General features: G+C 39.0%; 1 protein-coding gene across 4 annotated transcripts in view; it reads right to left on the minus strand.

Moving 5' to 3' along the window:
* TAF1B (TATA-box binding protein associated factor, RNA polymerase I subunit B) overlaps window positions 1-18,625 on the minus strand; it is a 59,059-nt gene that overhangs the window by 17,226 nt on the left and 23,208 nt on the right. Inside the window, exons 8-10 of one of the 4 annotated variants that reach the window (XR_011377924.1) lie at window positions 13,854-13,953; window positions 2,050-2,250; window positions 1,279-1,412 (exon numbers count right to left, since the gene is read on the minus strand). Coding sequence is in view for 3 of the 4 variants with exons in the window: in XM_030844466.3 (XP_030700326.1) it covers window positions 1,265-1,412; window positions 13,854-13,953 (248 nt within the window). In the remaining variant the exon portion in view is untranslated. The other 3 variants (XM_030844466.3, XM_060309926.2, XM_030844471.3) reach the window with 3 other exon arrangements.

The following is an 18,625-nucleotide window of genomic DNA, read 5'->3' on the forward strand; positions in this document are numbered from 1 at the left end:
CGAACCCGTGTCCCCTGCATTGGCAGGTGGATTCTTAACCACTGCGCCACCAGGGAAGTCCCCAAATTCTGGAATCTTAATCAAATGGCTAGTGACTTCTGAAATCTTAACCAGAGATGTACATTCCTTAGCTTAATAAATGATGTATTTGGGGCTTCCCTGGTGGCGCAGTGGTTGAGAGTCTGCCTGCCGATGCAGGGGACACGGGTTCGTGCCCCAGTCTGGGAAGATCCCACATACTGCGGAGCGGCTAGGCCCGTGAGCCATGGCCGCTGAGCCTGCGCGTCCGGAGCCTGTGCTCCGCAATGGGAGAGGCCACAGCAGAGAGAGGCCCCCGTACCGCAAAATAAATAAATAAACAAACAAACAAATAAATAAATAAATGTATTTGAAAAGTTTAAATTATTTTTCCTTTTTAAAAAAATATTTTAAAAGTATAGACTTAATATTTACATTTGCGTATATATGTTACTCCAATTTATGTTTATAGTTGAAATTATACCATACATACAGTTTTACATATTGCTTTTTTCATATAACATATGTATTTTCCTCCCCTATTAAAAATACATTCAATCACATTTTTTATATTGCTTAAGCAATAATATAGTCACACCATGTTTGTATTTTCTGTTAAGAATAGAAATCCTGCATTTCTCACATTTCTAGTTTAGCAAGAAATTCAAGAATGGATTTCATCGGCAGATTCCATTCGGGTTACCTGTGTCTTGGTATATTGTGAACAACAGCTAGTAAGGCTGTCTTCACATTCTGTGTTTCATCCTACCAGACCTGGAACTCCATTTCTTTTAGGGACTGGAAATAGCAATATATTAGCGAACAACAAAAATGTTACCATAGATTAACTTCTGGGATTTTTAAAATTAGAATTCTTTATGTAATAATCATGCTTCATGCAAATGAAGAAGTGCTGCTTTTCTGGGGGGAGTGGGTGCCTAGGTAATTAATAACACATACTGAAACACGTGTTACTTTACTTGTACTCAGCAAACTTACTGTAAAAACCGAACATATTCTCTCAAAATCCCTCACACCAAAATAGAACTAATTATTTCTGAACAGTGTCCTTTTATCCATTTTAAATGGTCCAAAATATTTTAAGAAAGGATTTTAAAATTAAGCTTCATGTTACTATGGACCCTGTCAGGTGACTCTAATAGTTTCTGATTTGAGAAGATGCAATATATTGTTCATAACAATTTAGTAAGTCAAAGCTTGTTCATTATATACACCACACACTTACCAGGGAGATTGACTTCCATCAAGTATTTCATACACAAGATGTTTGGATGAAGATAGCAGTCTTCAGTTATGTCTGGAAAACGTGGCAAATCTAAAAATGTGGCAACTTCAATTACTTTTTTATAGATATCTTCATAGTTAGGCCAAGACTGGAATGAAAGAGATAGTCAAGGTAGCAATTTTTACAACACAAATTATGTTAAAAACTACTTTCTGATTTTAAAAGTAATATGGGGACTCCCCTGGTGGTGCAGTAGTTAAGAATCTGCCTGCCAATGAAGGGGACATGGGTTCGAGCCCTGGTCTGGGAAGATCCCTCATGCCACGGAGCAACTAAGCCCATGTGCCACAACGACTGAGCCTGCGAGCCACAACGACTGAGCCTGAGCTCTAGAACCCGTGCGCCACAACTACTGAGCCCGAGTGCCACAGCTACTGAGCCCGTGTGCCCGGAGCCCATGCTCTGCAACAAGAGAAGCCACCGCAATAAGAAGCCCATGCACCGCAATGAAGAGTAGCCCCCGCTCACTGCAACTAGAGAAAGCCCAGGCGCAGCAACAATGACCCAACGCAGCCAAAAAATAAAATAAATTAAAAAAAAATGTTTTTAAAATAAAAAACAAAAAAATAAAAGTAATATGTATTCATTGAATAAAATTTGGAATGTAGAGAAAAGCATTAAGGGGAAACGCCCATAAATCCCAAATATCCTCACTAAGCAGTTTTCAACAGTAATAGTGGTCAATTAAAATTCTATCTGGCTCATAAAACTCTTACTGGCCTTACCCATGGTAGAGTGAAATCATTCCTTCTTGCCAATCATGGAAGAATCTGGTATACAGCTGCAACCCAACTGGAGTTACAATGTCGTCATAATCACTCCAAAGCACGACTTCCCTCTCACCCTCCTTCACCAGCACCCTCTTGCCAATCTTCAAATTCACAGCTAACAGATTTAGCTCAGTGTTACATAATAGTCACATGCTTCTATGTGAGAGATGACACCAGGGTTTAAGTCTAATAGATAAAAATGTGCAATTCAAACTTCTATTTTCCCACATTAATAGCCTATAAGAGTATCTTATAGAATTCAGGAAAATCTATGAGCTAATATTAATAAACTAATTCTGTTCACTTAAGGATCACCCTTGTAGTTTATTGGGTATGCTACTTATATTTCTGCAATTTCCAAACATTCTTCTTATTAATACTACATATAATTTTTCCTCATTTACTCATCTACTCACATAAAAATATTAAATTTAGAGTCTATTCTATGCAAGATACTTTGGGAAATATAAAGATGAATAAAGCAATCTCTTCAAGGAGTTTATACTCTAGAAAAGGGATCAGTGTACAAAAATAACTATAGGATAAGATAGAAAGTTATCGAGTACTACAAGCAAGACTTTTTTTTTAAGGCTTATGGGATTTCAGAAAAACTAACATTTCCGATACGGCAGGACCCCATTAAAACTAGGCCTGAATACAAACATTCTGGAAACCTGTTTGGCAGTATCTGTTGAAGTTGAGTGTGGACATATTCTACAGCAAAGCAGCTCTAGCTACATATACCCAACAGAAATGTGCATGCATGTCCATGAAAAGACATGCACTAGAATGTTCATAACACTATTTGTGAAAGTCCCAAGCTAGAAACTACCCAAATGCCATCACCAATAGAGTAAGTACAAGAATAACTATCTAGTAAATTTTGATACAGTCTCACAGTGGAACATTATACAGCAAAGAAATGAATGCTCTACATGCAACAGTATGAATGAATCTTCAAAACATAATGTTAAAAGAAGCCAGATGCAAAAGAGAATGACTCCATGTAGGTAAAGTACAAAACTCAGCAACTCAGCACTGAGCTTCTAGTCTACACGGTTAGAAGTCAGGAGAGTGATTGATTACTCTTGGAGTCGTGGAGGTAATGACTGCAAGTGAGCATAAGGGTGGAGCTCCTAGGGTGCTAAGGTTGTTTCCTGATCTCGGGGCTGGTTCAGGTTATGAAAATTCATCAGGTTGGGTACATTTGTGATACGTTCACTTTTCTGTATGTATGCCTATTTAAAAAAAAAAGTGGTAAGAGAGAAAGATAATATCAGCTCAATAAACTATTTTGTGTAACAGAATCACTTCATACATCACCTTGTAGGAGAAATAATCTAATTGGCAAATTCAGAGTTGGAAAGACCTTTAAAAGTATATGGTCTAACTTTACAAAATCCCCAGCAGGTATATGTCTAGCCCTTCTTGTAAATCTCCAGTGATGGGAACTCAACACCTTCCCTGAAGGTAGTCTATTCCATTTTTAATGGGTTTAATCATTAAAAAGTTCTTCCTTATTCTAAGGAAAAATCTGTTTCCCAACAATTTGTGCCAATAATACCATTATGTCATGTCTTGCCCATTTTCTAAATGTGTGAAGGTGTTTGGAAGCCAACTGAAGGAAGGAATATTTCTCTGTTAAATGTTTCTTTGGTACATTCAGCTCATATGCAATTATAAAGCACAAGGAAATGCTTTATAATGGTACAAGACTATGCTTATACGGACTTCCCTGGTGGTTCAGTGGTTAAGAATCTGTCTTGCAATGCAGGGGAAGCTGGTTCGATCCCTAGTCTGGGGACTAAGATCCAGCACGCCGTGGGGCAACTAAGTCCACGTGCCACAAATAGAGAGCCCGCACACCGCAACTAATGAGCCTGTGCACTGCAACAAAAGATCCCGCGGGCCGCAACTAAGACCCGATGCAGCCAACAAATAAATAAACAAATATTTTTTAAAAAGAGTATGCTTATAGAAAACAATCAAAGTGTTAACTATGCCTGATTTTACTTTGCCTGAGGTTACAACCTTCTTTGTATTGTATTTATTTTGATACCACTATTTCAATGTCTAAACTCGAGTTTTATCAGGAAAAAAAGGCTTTCAATTAGCTATATTATTAACATATGATTAATCTGTAGCTGAAGAATACAAAGTAAATTTCTGTCAATCCAAAACAGCAATGTGGCCTTTCAAGCCTTTTTTTAAATGTTGAGATACAGTAATTCTACTTGTATGCTAAAATACTATTAATTGTATTCTAATCTGTGAATTTAAAAGAGAAAAAAGGAAAACATATATTCTCAGTGACTTTTGGCAAAAGCTCTTTTTTCTTTATAAAATTAACTTATTTAGACATCTGCTGCATTTCGCACAAAATCTGAAGCATCTTTTCAAGTTAAAACAATTAACATTACTGACAAGATTTATGGCAACCCTAATCCTTTCAAATAATGAAGGTAGGAGATGAAATTAAGTACTTTTATCTGCAAACAAAACAAACACTAGAGCAGTGAATGTTCCCCTCTGAAAAATAACCATCTCAAAAAACCAATTTAATGGATGATAAATTCATGACAAGTAATTGCAAGGTCATTAATGAAAAGGAATCTGGTATGCTAAAACACCCACAATAACATCCGCTCCCTTCCGCCACGGACATCACTTGAAGTGGTGGCCCAGTTGTCCCTACAGGGCTGGCTATGGACTAATCTCCCTAGACATCTGCTCCTATTCCAACCAAGGCAGGCCACTCTTGAACCACTAGCTCAGCAAAGTATCCAACCTTGGGCAGAAGGCTGGGAGTACTGTTACACAGCATTGTTTTAGAGAATATGATCACAGTGTCACATTTTTCTTTCTGTCCCATTGTCCTTAGCCTGGAGAGGTGAATCAGGCTCTAATTTTGACAAGATTGCAAAACATGGATATATAATAATTACAGTGAACATTTAATGACTGCGTTAGAATAGTCTTTGACTTTTAGAAAATGCATGCATGTACAGAACACACCCAAGGAAAGGGTCTCATAGAAGCTGCTGGGTCTTTGTATTTTCATTTGGCGTGGGGAATCTCTGATGTATTAAGTAGAATAAGAGGCCTACCAGAATCCTGTTTAAAACTTTGCATATTTAGTTAAGGTATAATAGCACTTTGTTTTATATTGGTTTTTGGTTATCTGCTAATTAGTCTACTTTTTTTTTTTTTGCGCTACGCGGGCCTCTCACTGTTGTGGCCTCTCCCGTTGCGGAGCACAGGCTCCGGACGCGCAGGCTCAGCGGCCATGGCTCACGGGCCCAGGCGCTCTGCGGCATGTGGGATCTTCCCGGACCGGGGCACGAACCCGTGTCCCCTGCATCGGCAGGCGGACTCTCAACCGCTGCGCCACCAGGGAAGCCCTAATTAGTCTACTTTTTACCTCAAATTTTTTGTGGAATAAGATGTAATAACAAAAGAATGACAGAGGCAGAGATAAGAAAACTAGTCTGTACTGCTCAAAGCACCATTTCTATCAGTACCACTTGCAAGGTGCTTGCATAAAATATTCCTAGATCCCACACCAGACTTAATAAATCCATCCCTGACACTAGGACTAAGAGTCTATAGTTTAAACAAGCTCTCCACAATATTCTTGTGCAAAAAAAAAAATAATAATAAAATAAAATGAAGTGGCTCTCAACCTCATTTTTCTCGTAGCCTGGAAGAGCCCCTCAGATGGTTTTACTTCACAAGCTTGCCAAGAGAAGCACACCCACAAATTCCAGTGATGGTTAAGACGCTGTGGGAAGCCAGGAACAAAAGAACACATCAGCTGGTTTCTATTCATGTTGTCTGGCAGTAGTAATTCTGGAAGGGAGTGGGAGTGAGGGAAACTGAGAACACCTGTTATCATTACACTCGCCTTAATTTCCCTCAGGTAGATTTCAAACCTGTTAGATTATTACTCTAACAAAGATTGCACAAACGATCCCAAGAGCTACACACGGCCTACAGAGTAAGATGGTGAAAAAATCTAGAGTTTGAAGACTCAGAGTGTTATTTATCAAACCTTGATCCAACAAGACAGTCATTTGGAGAGGCTGAAAGAGTGACTGACAGCTCTGGAGGAGGACCTAGTTTCACAAAGGGTGTCAGATTGCTCCAAGGCAAGGTGAGTCATCGTGGCAAAGTGCCTCTCACGGGGTCTGCTGAACCAGCATTACATCTTTTCTTTTTACTCATTCAGAGAGGATGCTGTTGATCAACATTCAAAATACTGGAGATGGACTTTGGAATGAATTTCCAGTTTCCTCTTTATTACTTCTTGCTGAGTCTAGTGACTAATGACTAATTCTTGAGAGGGTTTAGAATTACTGTCAAGGACCATGGCAGAATAACATGTATGTTACATATTAACTGTTAAGAAATTGGTCTGTGGGTTTTAAAATACATAAAAATAAAGAAAATCAAGGCTGAAAAGATAGAAGTATCCCTACTGTGTGTTAAGTCATCGGCAGAATAAATTCTATCTGTAATAGAGATAAGTGTGTCTAGGCCCAACCTTGGTTCAAGCAGCAATTTGACTATTTGGTACTCCATATGGAGATGGTATCCCTGAAAAAGAATAGATTTTTAGTTTATTCTACCAGATGAACTGAAAGATTTTTGCTAGAAGTAACCGATGCTTCAAATCAGCACCACACTTCAGAAACGACTCAAAAATAAAGCAGCAGAAGAGGCAGAGGCAGAAAAAGGAGGAGGAGGTTATCTTTAAATTAGAACACGGACCTCCCTCGTGGTGCAGTGGTTAAGAATCCTCCTGCCAGTGCAGGGGACATGGGTTCGAGCCCTGGTCCAGGAAGGTCCCACATGCCACGGAGCAACTAAACTCATGTGCCACAACTACTGAGCCTGTGCTCTAGAGCCCAGGAGCCACAACTACTGAGCCCGCGCACTGCAACGAAGAGCAGCCCCCGCTCTCCGCAACTAGAGAAAGCCCGCGTGCAGCAACCAAGACCCAACGCAGCCAAATAAATGAATTAAATAAATAAATTTATTTTAAAAATAAAAAATAAATTAAATAAATACGGAAAATGAAACAGCTACCTACCGGGAGTTGGGAATCACAACTCAGAAAAAGGAGATGGCTGGAAATACTAAAACTTAATTTGCACACCTGTCTCCTCTCCTGAACTTTGCTCTTAAGTCAGGGTAATGGCAGGAAGACTCAAACTCTTATGGCCCGCTTGTTAGAAGAAACAAACCACATCAGTACTCCGTACTCTGTATTCCATTACCCTATGTTTTAAAGTGAGTTTTGTCAGATTTGTCGTTAGTGGGACAGAGGGGCCCACTTAAATATTAACAGAACAATTTAATGGAAAGAAACAGTTCACACAGGATAATGGTTTAAGGGTCTTTAAAGCTTTTTTCCCCCTTCCCTTTGATTTGTTTTTAAGGTGTGCTCAACTTTCTGGAATAACAAAAACAAAACAAAACCAAACACAGAAGAAAAACAGTCCCCAGCAGCCCACACACACAAAACCCCACTGGCATTATCTTCATCACCATCTCCTAGAACAATTGCACCTTTTTTCATTTCTGGTGGAGGTACAGCTGCTGAAGAAGCCAAGACTTAGTAGAGAAAGCTAAGACATGGAAGGAGGAAAGAAAATGCTTCCTTTGTTAATGAAAAGCTGTTTCCACTTAAAAGTTTCAACATACTATGGAATAGTGAATGCACTTTTGTAAGCAAAGGCAAAGCATACAATGAAGAAAAGCTGCCTGTCAATTAAGTAAACAGTCATTTGAAGACATCCCAAACCGCCTCCATTTTTCTTGAAAAAGTGGGGGAGGGGAGGAAGGGAATATGGACATGGGAATACTAGACACGGCTGAGGATGTGTCTAAAAGGTATAGTAAATATGACACATAGGGCTTCTAGAGTGCTATAGATTCATTTAATTATAATACTAAGAAATCACAAGGCTAATATGTTTTTTAGAAGACCACAAGGCTATAATAAATTGTTCTAGCATGCATTAAAAACGGAGTGCTTGGGAAAGCATTTTATTGAATTTCACAAATATTCCAGTGAGTTTATTTTCCTTCATGAAGCAATGCCTTAAGACAGGTAAGGACAAGCTAGAGTTTCTGTTACACAACAGCAGGCTCTTGTGATAAACCTGATTACAATACCCTGTCAGAGGTGAACTTCCTGCTTTGCTATTAAAAAAAAAAGTACAGTGCCTCACCCTTACTTATTCTTAGTGTTGTTTTGAAGCAAAGATTCAGCTGAGAAAACGCTAATGCTACATGCACCTGTTAACCCAAACTTAAAATAAGACTTCCTATTGCAAAGGAAAATTAACAAGGAATAAAAATGTCAGAAGAAATGACAAAGCACTGTAATATATTATCCATGAAGGAAGGATAAAATGAACTCCACATGCCTTATGATTCACAAAACAGTTCAATTCGCATTTTTAGTCTGCTGGAATTATCTTAATGGTTGTAAATCTATCAGCAGTAGCAAAAAATACTCTTTTATGTTCAAAGTCTAATCTTCTGGAAGTTTGTGGTGAATACATTATTTTATGTGAAATACAGTCTTGGTCCTGGGGATGAGGTCATTTCAGAAACATGCTGTCGACTTGCACAGACCAAGGTAAACCTTATGAATAAACACGGATTTATGAACTGATGACCAGCTGAACAGGAGGCAGTTATTCGTTTTGGCCCCAGGATCAGAGCTGGGAAAAACCTATCTGAGTCCTCCTTCTTAAGATGTGCCTGTCCTCCAAATATTCTGCTGACTGTGGAATACCTATGTTCAAATTTCACATATCTGTACTAAAGGAGGTTACAAGCTGGTATCCAAAGAGTAGACAATCCCCAAATAATTTTGATTCGATTTTGGCAGGGTTACGTGATCATTTCTGTAGCAGGCTAACCTTTGTCATTATTCAGTTTTCCTTAGATGAGTATAAACCTTGGTTCTCATTCCTTCTCTTGGGAAGCAGAGGTAGGGGGAGAAGTGGACTGAGCATGCTGGGTACTAGGGGTGGGCACTGGCAAGGGATCAAACTAAATCACAGATAATTCACATGAAATCACTGGTTTCACTCAGCAAACAGGAGGTATGATTCTCCTAAAACAAATATCATCAATGTAGCCTCAAACATACATTTTCTGACTAGAGTAATTTACTATTGGTTTCAGTATACTGGTGAACAGTACAAATAACTGATAAGATTATTTATCTCACACACTGGTTTTCATGAGTGATACTGACACACCCATAACTCAGCTTTTTAAATGTCCTTGCTTATAAGCAGAAGTTATATCCCTTACACATTTACCACTAAAATATCAGTGGAATGCTTTTTAATTTTCTCAGTCAAATGCCACTACTGAATAGCCTCTGGGTATATTATGTAATAAATACAAAAGAAGCAGTCTGGATGTTTACTACTTAGGTGGAAAAAAATCCCCAACAAATCTATTTGAAATCTTCTCTAAATAAAGCATTTAAACTAATTCTGTTTTTCAGCTATTTCAAATCATTTAACCAATAAACACAGAGTTCTTACCATGTATACATAATGATTATATATTAGGTCTTATGTATGATAAAATAGAAGCATTACACATGATCCCTACTCTCAGAGTAGTTAGGGATGCAAGAAATATACAAACAAACCCGACTGTTACATCTACCAGTGTACTCCTTCTCTAGTCCCCCCTCTGTGCCTCCCCTTCCAGAGGTAACTAGTATCCTGAATTATGCTTACCATAAACTTATTTTTTTAAAAATAGTTTTATCACGCACATAAATATAGTTATATAAATATATTTAGCTTAACTTCTTTTGTGAGCTTAACAAAAGTGATTTCATATGTATGTAGCTTCCTAAGTCTTGCCTTTTACACTAAACAGAATATTTCTTAGAGTCATTCCTGTTGCTTGTGGCGGTAGTTGATTCATTTTCATAGTAGTTTAATATACCATGTCTGATTATATCACATTTTATCCATTTTCCTTGATAGACATTCAGATTGTTTTCAGTTTTGTTTGTTTTGTTTCTTCATTACCTAGCTGCCTTCTTTAGCCTTTAATCCCCAAACACAAAACTCCATCAATAGAAAACTAGTCAGGTAAATTGTGGCATATCTATACTGTGCAGCTCCTAGAAAAATAAAAAGTTAATAAGTAAATTGCAGTTATATAAGAGAATATCCCTACTCTTAGAAAACATACACTAAAATATTTAGGGATGATGGGCCATGATAAATGTAACTTACCCTCAATGATTCAGAAATAGAATTACATAGATAGATACATAGATAGGGAAGAACAGCACAAAGGATAAAATAAAATATTAACAATAGTTGAATCTGGGTAAAGGATACATTTTTATTTTTGCAGCTTTTCTATAAATCTAAAATTATTCCAAAATAAAAAGTTTATTTAAAAAAAAGCTAAGATACAAGTGAAAAAGGTAAAGTACAATAGTTACTGTTACCAAGACATAATCTCATATATTTTTATGCTTATACTTTCTATCAAAATCTCTACAAGAAATCACTCCCCTATTTTACATAGCCCTGTCCCCTCAACTCAAGATTAATTTAAAAATAGTCAACAAAAGAGATTATTACTAGGCAGGTATTTCAAAACACTCAGCTAAAAAGCATCTGAATATTGACTCTATTTCTAAATGTCTAAAAATGAGTATTTAGAACAGTTCTGTTTCTGCCCTTAAAGGATTAACTACAATGGGAAACTACTACGGGAATTTACTTCCCGTGATAAACAGAGAACTGGAAAAAATATATGAAACAACAGTTTTAGGCATCGGGTAACAGGAGGCACAGGACTATATAATCGCTGAGAGAAGAGAAACAAATGGCCCCAGATTACTGCCTGGAGGCAGTCTCCAAGCTGTAGTGCAGGGAGCAGGGAGTGAAACAGGGCCCAGTGGTCTTGCTGAGTTAAGCAGAGAGAGATTCGAGTTCCTGTTAGCTGAGGTGGCTATAATTTGCAGGCAGAGTACCAATGAGGATAAAACTGCAGAGAGAGAACTCTGGAGGTCTGCAAAGGGGTCCTCTCAAGTCTTTGGCTGAGTACCAATCTGTGCACGTGTGAGAAAAAACCTGAGGCCAGGGGAGAAAAAAAATCACTGGATTTTTCCAATGAATGCAAACAATTCTCAGAGTTTGCATAAGGCCCCAGCTGGAGTGGAGAGACTTCACAATACTGGGGGCTCTGGGTAGAGTCTCCCAAAGGGACATGCCTTAGTAGTGGGGCTTCCTTAGCCTCACAATATAGGCTCTGGAACAGCCATTAAAAGAACAAGCTTCTAAATGATCAAACTGATATCTAAGTTACCTAATCATACACCAGAACAAAAATCCATCAGCAACACAAAATTCACACTGTCTGCATCCAATCAAAATTACCAGGAATGCAAAGCAGGAAAATATGGCACATAATCAGGAGACAAATCAATCAATAGAAACAGACCCAGAAATAACTGAGATAACAGAATTAGTAGACGATAGCCTTAGAGCAACTACTGTAAATATTGTCAATAAACTGGAGGATGTAAAAGAAAACATAATGAAGGAAACGAAAAAGATGAGACTAACATGGAACTTCTAGAAATGAAAAATACAGAATCTGAAATGAAAAAATTACTAGATGGGTTTAACAGCAAATTAGACATTCAAGAAGTAAAGATCAGTGAATCTGAAGATATCATCGTAGAAACTATCCAAAACAAAACACACTGAGGAAAAGAAAAAGAACAGAAGCCTTAGTGAGCTGTGGTCTAACATGTAGTTGGAAGGAAGGAAGGAGAGAAGGAAGGAAGAGATGGGAAGAGAAAGGAAGGGAAGGGAAGGGAAGAGAAAGGAAGGGAAGGGAAGAGAAGAGAAGAGAAATCAGACAGTCCTGTAGAAAGAAACATTTTTAAAGTGCTGAAGGAAAAGTACAAACCCAGAATTCAATACTAGTGAAATGTTTTTTCAAAAATGAAGGCAAAACAAAGACATTTTTAGACCAAAAAGTGCCAAAAGAATTCACTGCCAACAGATCTGTACTATAAGAAATGTTACAGGACATTTTCAGACAGGACGAGTGCCAGAAATGGCAAAAGGTGGGTAAATATGAAGTAGTTCTTCTCATTTTAATTTCTTAAAAAGATAAACAACTTTTTAAAGCAAAAATAATTCCAACGCATTGTGGAATATCTAACAGGTAAAGATAAAATGTTTAACACTAAGGGATGGGAGGAGGGAAGTGGAAGTATATATATTCTTGTAAGGGTCTTACACTATACATGTACTGGTATATTATTGAGGCAGACTGTGGTAAGTTAAAGATGAATTTTATAAACTCTAGAACAACCTCTTAAAAAAACAGAGGTATGGTTAATAAATCAATAGTAGAGATAAAGTGGAATCATAAAAAAAATCTTAATTCAAAAAAGGCAGAAAAAGAAGAAACAAGAAATTAAGACTAGATGGGACAAATAATAGTAAGATGGTACAAAAACAGAACAAAAGACCATACAATGAGTAAAAGGCCTAAAGCACTGTAGTTCCAAGTCTGAGACTACCATCTGCACGACCTTGGCAAATCATTCTACCTGTCTGAGGTGTTTACTCACATGTAAAATTGGGAAGATGGTGAACCATACTCATGCAGGGGTTTAGTAAGGATCATAAATGTCTCTTGAATTAAACTGAAAACAATGTGAAGGTTGTGAAGGTTAGGAAAGCCTATGAAAATAATTCCTTAAGTGGGTAAATGGAGGATAATATTTAATATTAATATTTAGTACACTGAAAACCTTCTGATGAAGAGCACAGGGAAAATAACCTTTGAGTACTATAAATAGTGATAAAGACTCATAATTAAAAGGACAGAAGTGCTGCCATTGGAGACAGCTGAAAAGAGATCTAGAAGAAGATTAACACAAGCAAAGGACTTAAAATAGTGCCTCTTGAGGGACTTCCCTGGTGGACCAGTGGTAAAGAATCCACCTTCCAATGCAGGGGATGCGGGTCTGATCCCTGTTCAGTGAACTAAGATCCCACATGCTGCGGGGCAACTAAGCCCATGCGCTGCAACTACTGAGGTCATGCGCCTCAACTAGAGAGCCCGCGTGCCACAAACTACACAGCCCACACACCCTGGAGCCTGCGCCACAACTAGAGAGAGAAAACCCACACGCCACAATTAGAGAGAAGCCTGCGCGCCGCAACAAAAGATCCCGTATGCCTCAATGAAGATCCTACGTGCCACAACTAAGACCTGACGCAGCCAAAAATTTAAAAATAAATAAATAAATATATTAAAAAAATATATGCCTCTTGAAACAACATAATAACTTTCATCTCTTCTCTCCAAAGCAACATAGTCTGCAAATAACAACAAAAAATACTGTTTTTTAAATTTGAAATTACCTAATGGTCTCTATATAAAACTTTTAGTCTCAACACTACAGCTATTTGCAATGCACACACCTAACATTATAGCTGTATTTTGAGGATTGCGTAACCTAAAGGATTAGATGTAGCCACATAAGGAAAACAAAAAATAACAATTCTACTCTTCATTAAATTATGACTAATGTCCATATTTGAATAGAACAAAAACTCGATGACATTTTTTAAAACTCCAACACCAAATAAGTCAGGAGAGGAATATGAATCACCAAATTACTCTTGTGTCTTATAAGTGACTACGAAGTAAAAAGGAAAATAACATACCTCTATAGCAAAGATTCCTTTGTCACGCCCATATAATTTCATCTCTTCTGGAAAATGCTGAAAAGCATTTATATAAGGAATATGTTCCTCTTCAACGAATCTATATTTTTAAAAAGAGCTTCAGTAAAAGATATGTACTGATTTGGCAAAGTAAACAAAAGAGGTAAAAATGTATTTCAAAGACAAGGTAAGAATCAGTTGAGTATACAGTATATCCTACATATATGTAAGGATAATTAATCTGAAAATATCTATTATTCTCTGTACCCCTGTGTGGAGAAAACATTTACTTGATTAATAATCTCTTAAGTTTCTGCACAAATAGACAAAATATTTCCAAAAGGTGTGTTTATCTAATTTGTCAATTTACCACCAGGCTTGCAGACATGGCATTCCTTCCTCCTATTCCTAGTTCCTCTCACATGATTAGCTCCTACTAATCTCTTAAATCACTTCTTCAGCGGGACCTTCCCTGATCCCTGTTTTCCTTGTTAGAATACCTCCTTGCCCACCATTCAGTCTCCAGTACCTATGACAGTGCACGGTAGGTGCCTGTCACTGGAAGAACAATTAAACAAAGGAACATTTGTTCACCACTCCATCTCAATGTCTGGTACATAATAGCTGATCAAATATTTTGAGTAAATTATTGAGTTTAAAGAAACTAGCACATATATATAAATAAACACTCATACATACTTACCTACAATTCATTCATTCGTTCAACAGAAATTTATTGAGTACTATATACCCAACACTATTCTAGGCTGGGGGATACAGCAGGGAACGAAACAGTAAAATATTCTTGTTCCCATGGAATTTACATTCTAATGAAAAGAGAAAGATGAGAAAACAAATAAGTGAAATTTATAGTATGTCAGATAGGAAAAAATGGTAAGAAGAAAAATAAAGTAGAGAATAGAGAAAGAGGGATGGGCACAGACTAACAGCATCCCATATACCCTCCGAACCAACAAACCACTACTCCAGGCACGTCCCCTGGAAACACTGTCTCTGTTTATAATATTATTATACTTTTCAAAAGTTTCAATCTGTGACAGACTGGAAATTTAACAAATTGGTTCTTCATTACAGGTAATTTAAGAAGCACTGCATTAGAGGAAAGTTGTCTCTACCTGTAAAACATATCCTGAACCCCTTCACCTCGTTCCATTTCTATTACCACCACCCTAACCCAAGCCACTACCCTCTTGCTTTAAGTACAGAAAAGATCACCCGGTCTCCCTGCTTCCACCTGTGCCTACCTAGAATCCACTTTCCTCACAGTTGCCTGAGTGATCTTGAAAACATTAATCAGATTATGTGTCTCCTGCTAAAATCTTCCAGTGGCTTACTATCACACTTAAAGCCAAACTCCCAGTGGGAATGGGGTTTCCTTTTGGAGTGATGAATATATCCTGGAAATAGAGGTGGTGGTTGCACAACCTTGTGAATATACTGAAAACCACTGACTTGTACACTTTAAAAGGGTGAGTTGTATTGTATATGAACTATACCTCCAAAAAAAAAAAAAAATCCAAACTCCTAACTTGGCTTACAAAGACCTACATCTGGCCCCTGTTTATTATCTCCCTGTCCACATCTTCCTACTCCTCCTTCAAGTTCTTACTCCCATCACTTCAGCCTCCTCTGCTCCTTGATCACACAGAGCTTGAAACTGCGTTAGAGCCTGGCACTAGCAGCCTCCCTCTACCTGGAATGCGAGTACTTCAGATATTCAGCTGCTGGCTCTATTTTCAGTCAGAGTGCGGCTTAAACTCCACCTTCTCAGTGAGGCCTTCCCTAATAACCCATCTAAAGTAGCCATCTGGTCATTCTCTATCACATCATCCTACTTTTTTTTTGCGGTACGCGGGCGTCTCACTGTTGTGGCCTCTCCCGTTGCGGAGCACAGGCTCCGGACGCGCAGGCTCAGCGGCCATGGCTCACGGGCCCAGCCACTCCATGGCATGTGGGATCTTCCCGGACCGGGGCAAGAACCCGCGTCCCCTGCATCGGCAGGCGGACTCCCAACCACTGCGCCACCAGGGAAGCCCCATCATCCTATTTCAATCTCCTGAACAGCACTTCACTGTCTGATCATTTTTTAATTTATTTGTGTATTTGCTCATCTAGTCTTAAACGTCACGAGAGCCGGGACTTGATCTATATATGGTTCACAACTGTATTTCAGGCGTCTAGACTCTAGAACAACACCTGTGTATAGTAGGTATTCAATGAATATTTGTGGAACAAATACATGTTAGCTATTTTTATTTATTATCATTGTTATTGTTAGGGAGGTAGGGTTCTTTAAAGGCTATACAAGGGCTATGAATTTATCCTAAGGACTGTGGATGCTGCTAAAGGATCTAAACAGGGAAGTGACATGCAGGATCAGTATAAATGTATGGGTACTGGGGCCAGGCAAATAACGTATTCCCTTCAAATCAATGTGCTTTAAGTAGTTTTTCAATAGTAGTTCTCAAACTTTAGCATCCATTAGAATCCCCTGGAGGGCTTATTAAAACAGAGACTACCAGGCCCTGTCCCCAGAGTTTCTGATTCAGAAGGTTAGAATGGGTCCAAGAATTTACATTTCTAACAAATCACTGGGTGACGCTGACGTGGTTGTTCGGGGGCCACACTTTGAGAAGAGCCTGTGATTTAGAGCTCTTTTCCAAGAAAAGCAGAGAAAGGGGATCAGTGGTGAAGTCTCTTTTCCTACTGCTCCAAGCAGTTAAACTGGGTCCCAAATTTGTATGTCCCACAGGGCAAAATAAAAGCCCTCCAGCTAACTAGATCTAATCTCCTTGAAGGGAATTCCCCTTGGAGGCGGAAGGGAGGAAAGAGGGAGGAAAGGAAAGAGGGAGACAGAGGGGTGGGGAGAGAGGCAGAAGAAGAGGGGGGAGAGAGAGAGACAGATAGACAAAGGTGCAGGATCTTATCCCATCCTTCCAACCACATACAATATTCTCCCTGAGAAGAATTTTCGGGCAGATATTACTTTCTCCAACTTGTGAGATTTCTAGGAGAGTTGCATTACCCCCTTACAGACGGCCCTGAGTAGGATGGCTAACCCTGTTATCCAGCTCCAGTGACATGATTAGACTGCTGTTTCTATTAAGATCCCTCTGGTTTTCAGGAGGAAATGGACAGGAGTGGCACAAGACTCACTTGGAAGGCTGCTAAGTAACCCAGGTGAAGAGAGAGGGAATCGGGGAAAAATCGTTTGAGAGTTATTTTGGAAGTATAATTGAGAGGACATAATGATTAACTCTATTAACTATATGTAGAGAGAGGAAGGAGTCAAGGATGAGCCTCAGGTGGCTGTATGGGACGCAACATGGCGCAGGTATTTACGAAGAAAGGAAACACTAGAGGAGGAGCTGGAGTGAGGAGAGAGATGATGAAGGAGTGCCCAGAAGGCAGGTGAATATATGAACATATGGGTCTGGCCCTCAGTAGACAAGTCTGGGCTGGAAATCCAGATTTGAGAATCATCATCGTATAGATGGTAATTAAAGCCTTGAGAAAGGATGAGATCACCCAATGAGGGCATACAGAACAAGATGAGGTTTATAGTTATTTATTTTATTTTTGGCTGTGTTGGGTCTTCACTGCTGTGCATGGGCTTTCTCTAGTTGAGGTGAGCGGCGGCTACTCTTCGTTGCAGTGTGCAGGTTTCTCATTGTCGCGGCTTCTCTTGTTGCAGAGCACGGGCTCTAGGCACGCAGGCTTCAGGAGCTGTGGCACGTGGGCTCAGTAGTTGTGGCTTGCAGGCTTTAGAGCTCAGGCTCAGTAGTTGTGGCACGTGGGCTTAGCTGCTCCGTGGCATGTGGGATCTTCCTGGGCCAGGGCTTGAACCCGTGTCCCTTGCACTGGCAGGCAGATTCTTAACCGCTGCGCCACCAGGGAAGCCCTGAGGTTTTTAGCTTAACAGTAAAATTCACTGAATCATGGACTCTCTGCATGTACTGCTTTTTGTGTTTTCTTTTAAACATCTTTATTGGAGTATAATTGCTTTACAATGGTGTGTTAGTTTCTGCTGTATAACAAAGTGAATCAGCGATACTTACACATATAAGCCCATACCCCCTCCCTCTTGCATTTTCCTCCCACCCTCCCTATCTCACCCCTCTAGGTGGTCACAAAGCACGAGCTGATCTCCCTGTGCTATGCGGCTGCTTCCCACTAGCTATCTATTTTACATTTGGTACTGTGTGTATATATATATATATGTCCATGCCACTCTCTCACTTCGTCCCAGCTTACCCTTCCCCCTCCCCGTGGCTTCAAGTCCATTCTCTACGTCTGCGTCTTTATTCCTCTCCAGCCCCTAGGTTCTTCAGAACCTTTTTTTAAAAATATATATTCCATATATATGTGTTAGCATACGGTATTTGTTTTTCTCTTTCTGACTTACTTCACTCTGTATGACAGACTCTAGGTCCATCCACCTCACTACAAATAACTCAATTTCGTTCGTTTTTATGACTGAATAATAGTCCATTGTATATATGTGCCACATCTTCCTTATCCATTCATCTGTCGATGGACACTTAGGTTGCTTCCATGTCCTGGCTATTGTAAATAGAGCTGCAGTGAACATTGTGGTACATGACTCTTTTTGAATTATGGTTTTCTCAGGGTGTAAGACCAGTAGTGGGACTGCTGAGTCATATAGTAGTTCTGTTTTTACTTTTTTAAGGAAACTCCATACTGCTCTCCATAGTGGCTGTATCAATTTACTTTCCCACCAACAGTGCAGG

Source organism: Globicephala melas, chromosome 12, assembly GCF_963455315.2.
Source record: "Globicephala melas chromosome 12, mGloMel1.2, whole genome shotgun sequence".
Taxonomy (NCBI): domain Eukaryota; kingdom Metazoa; phylum Chordata; class Mammalia; order Artiodactyla; family Delphinidae; genus Globicephala; species Globicephala melas.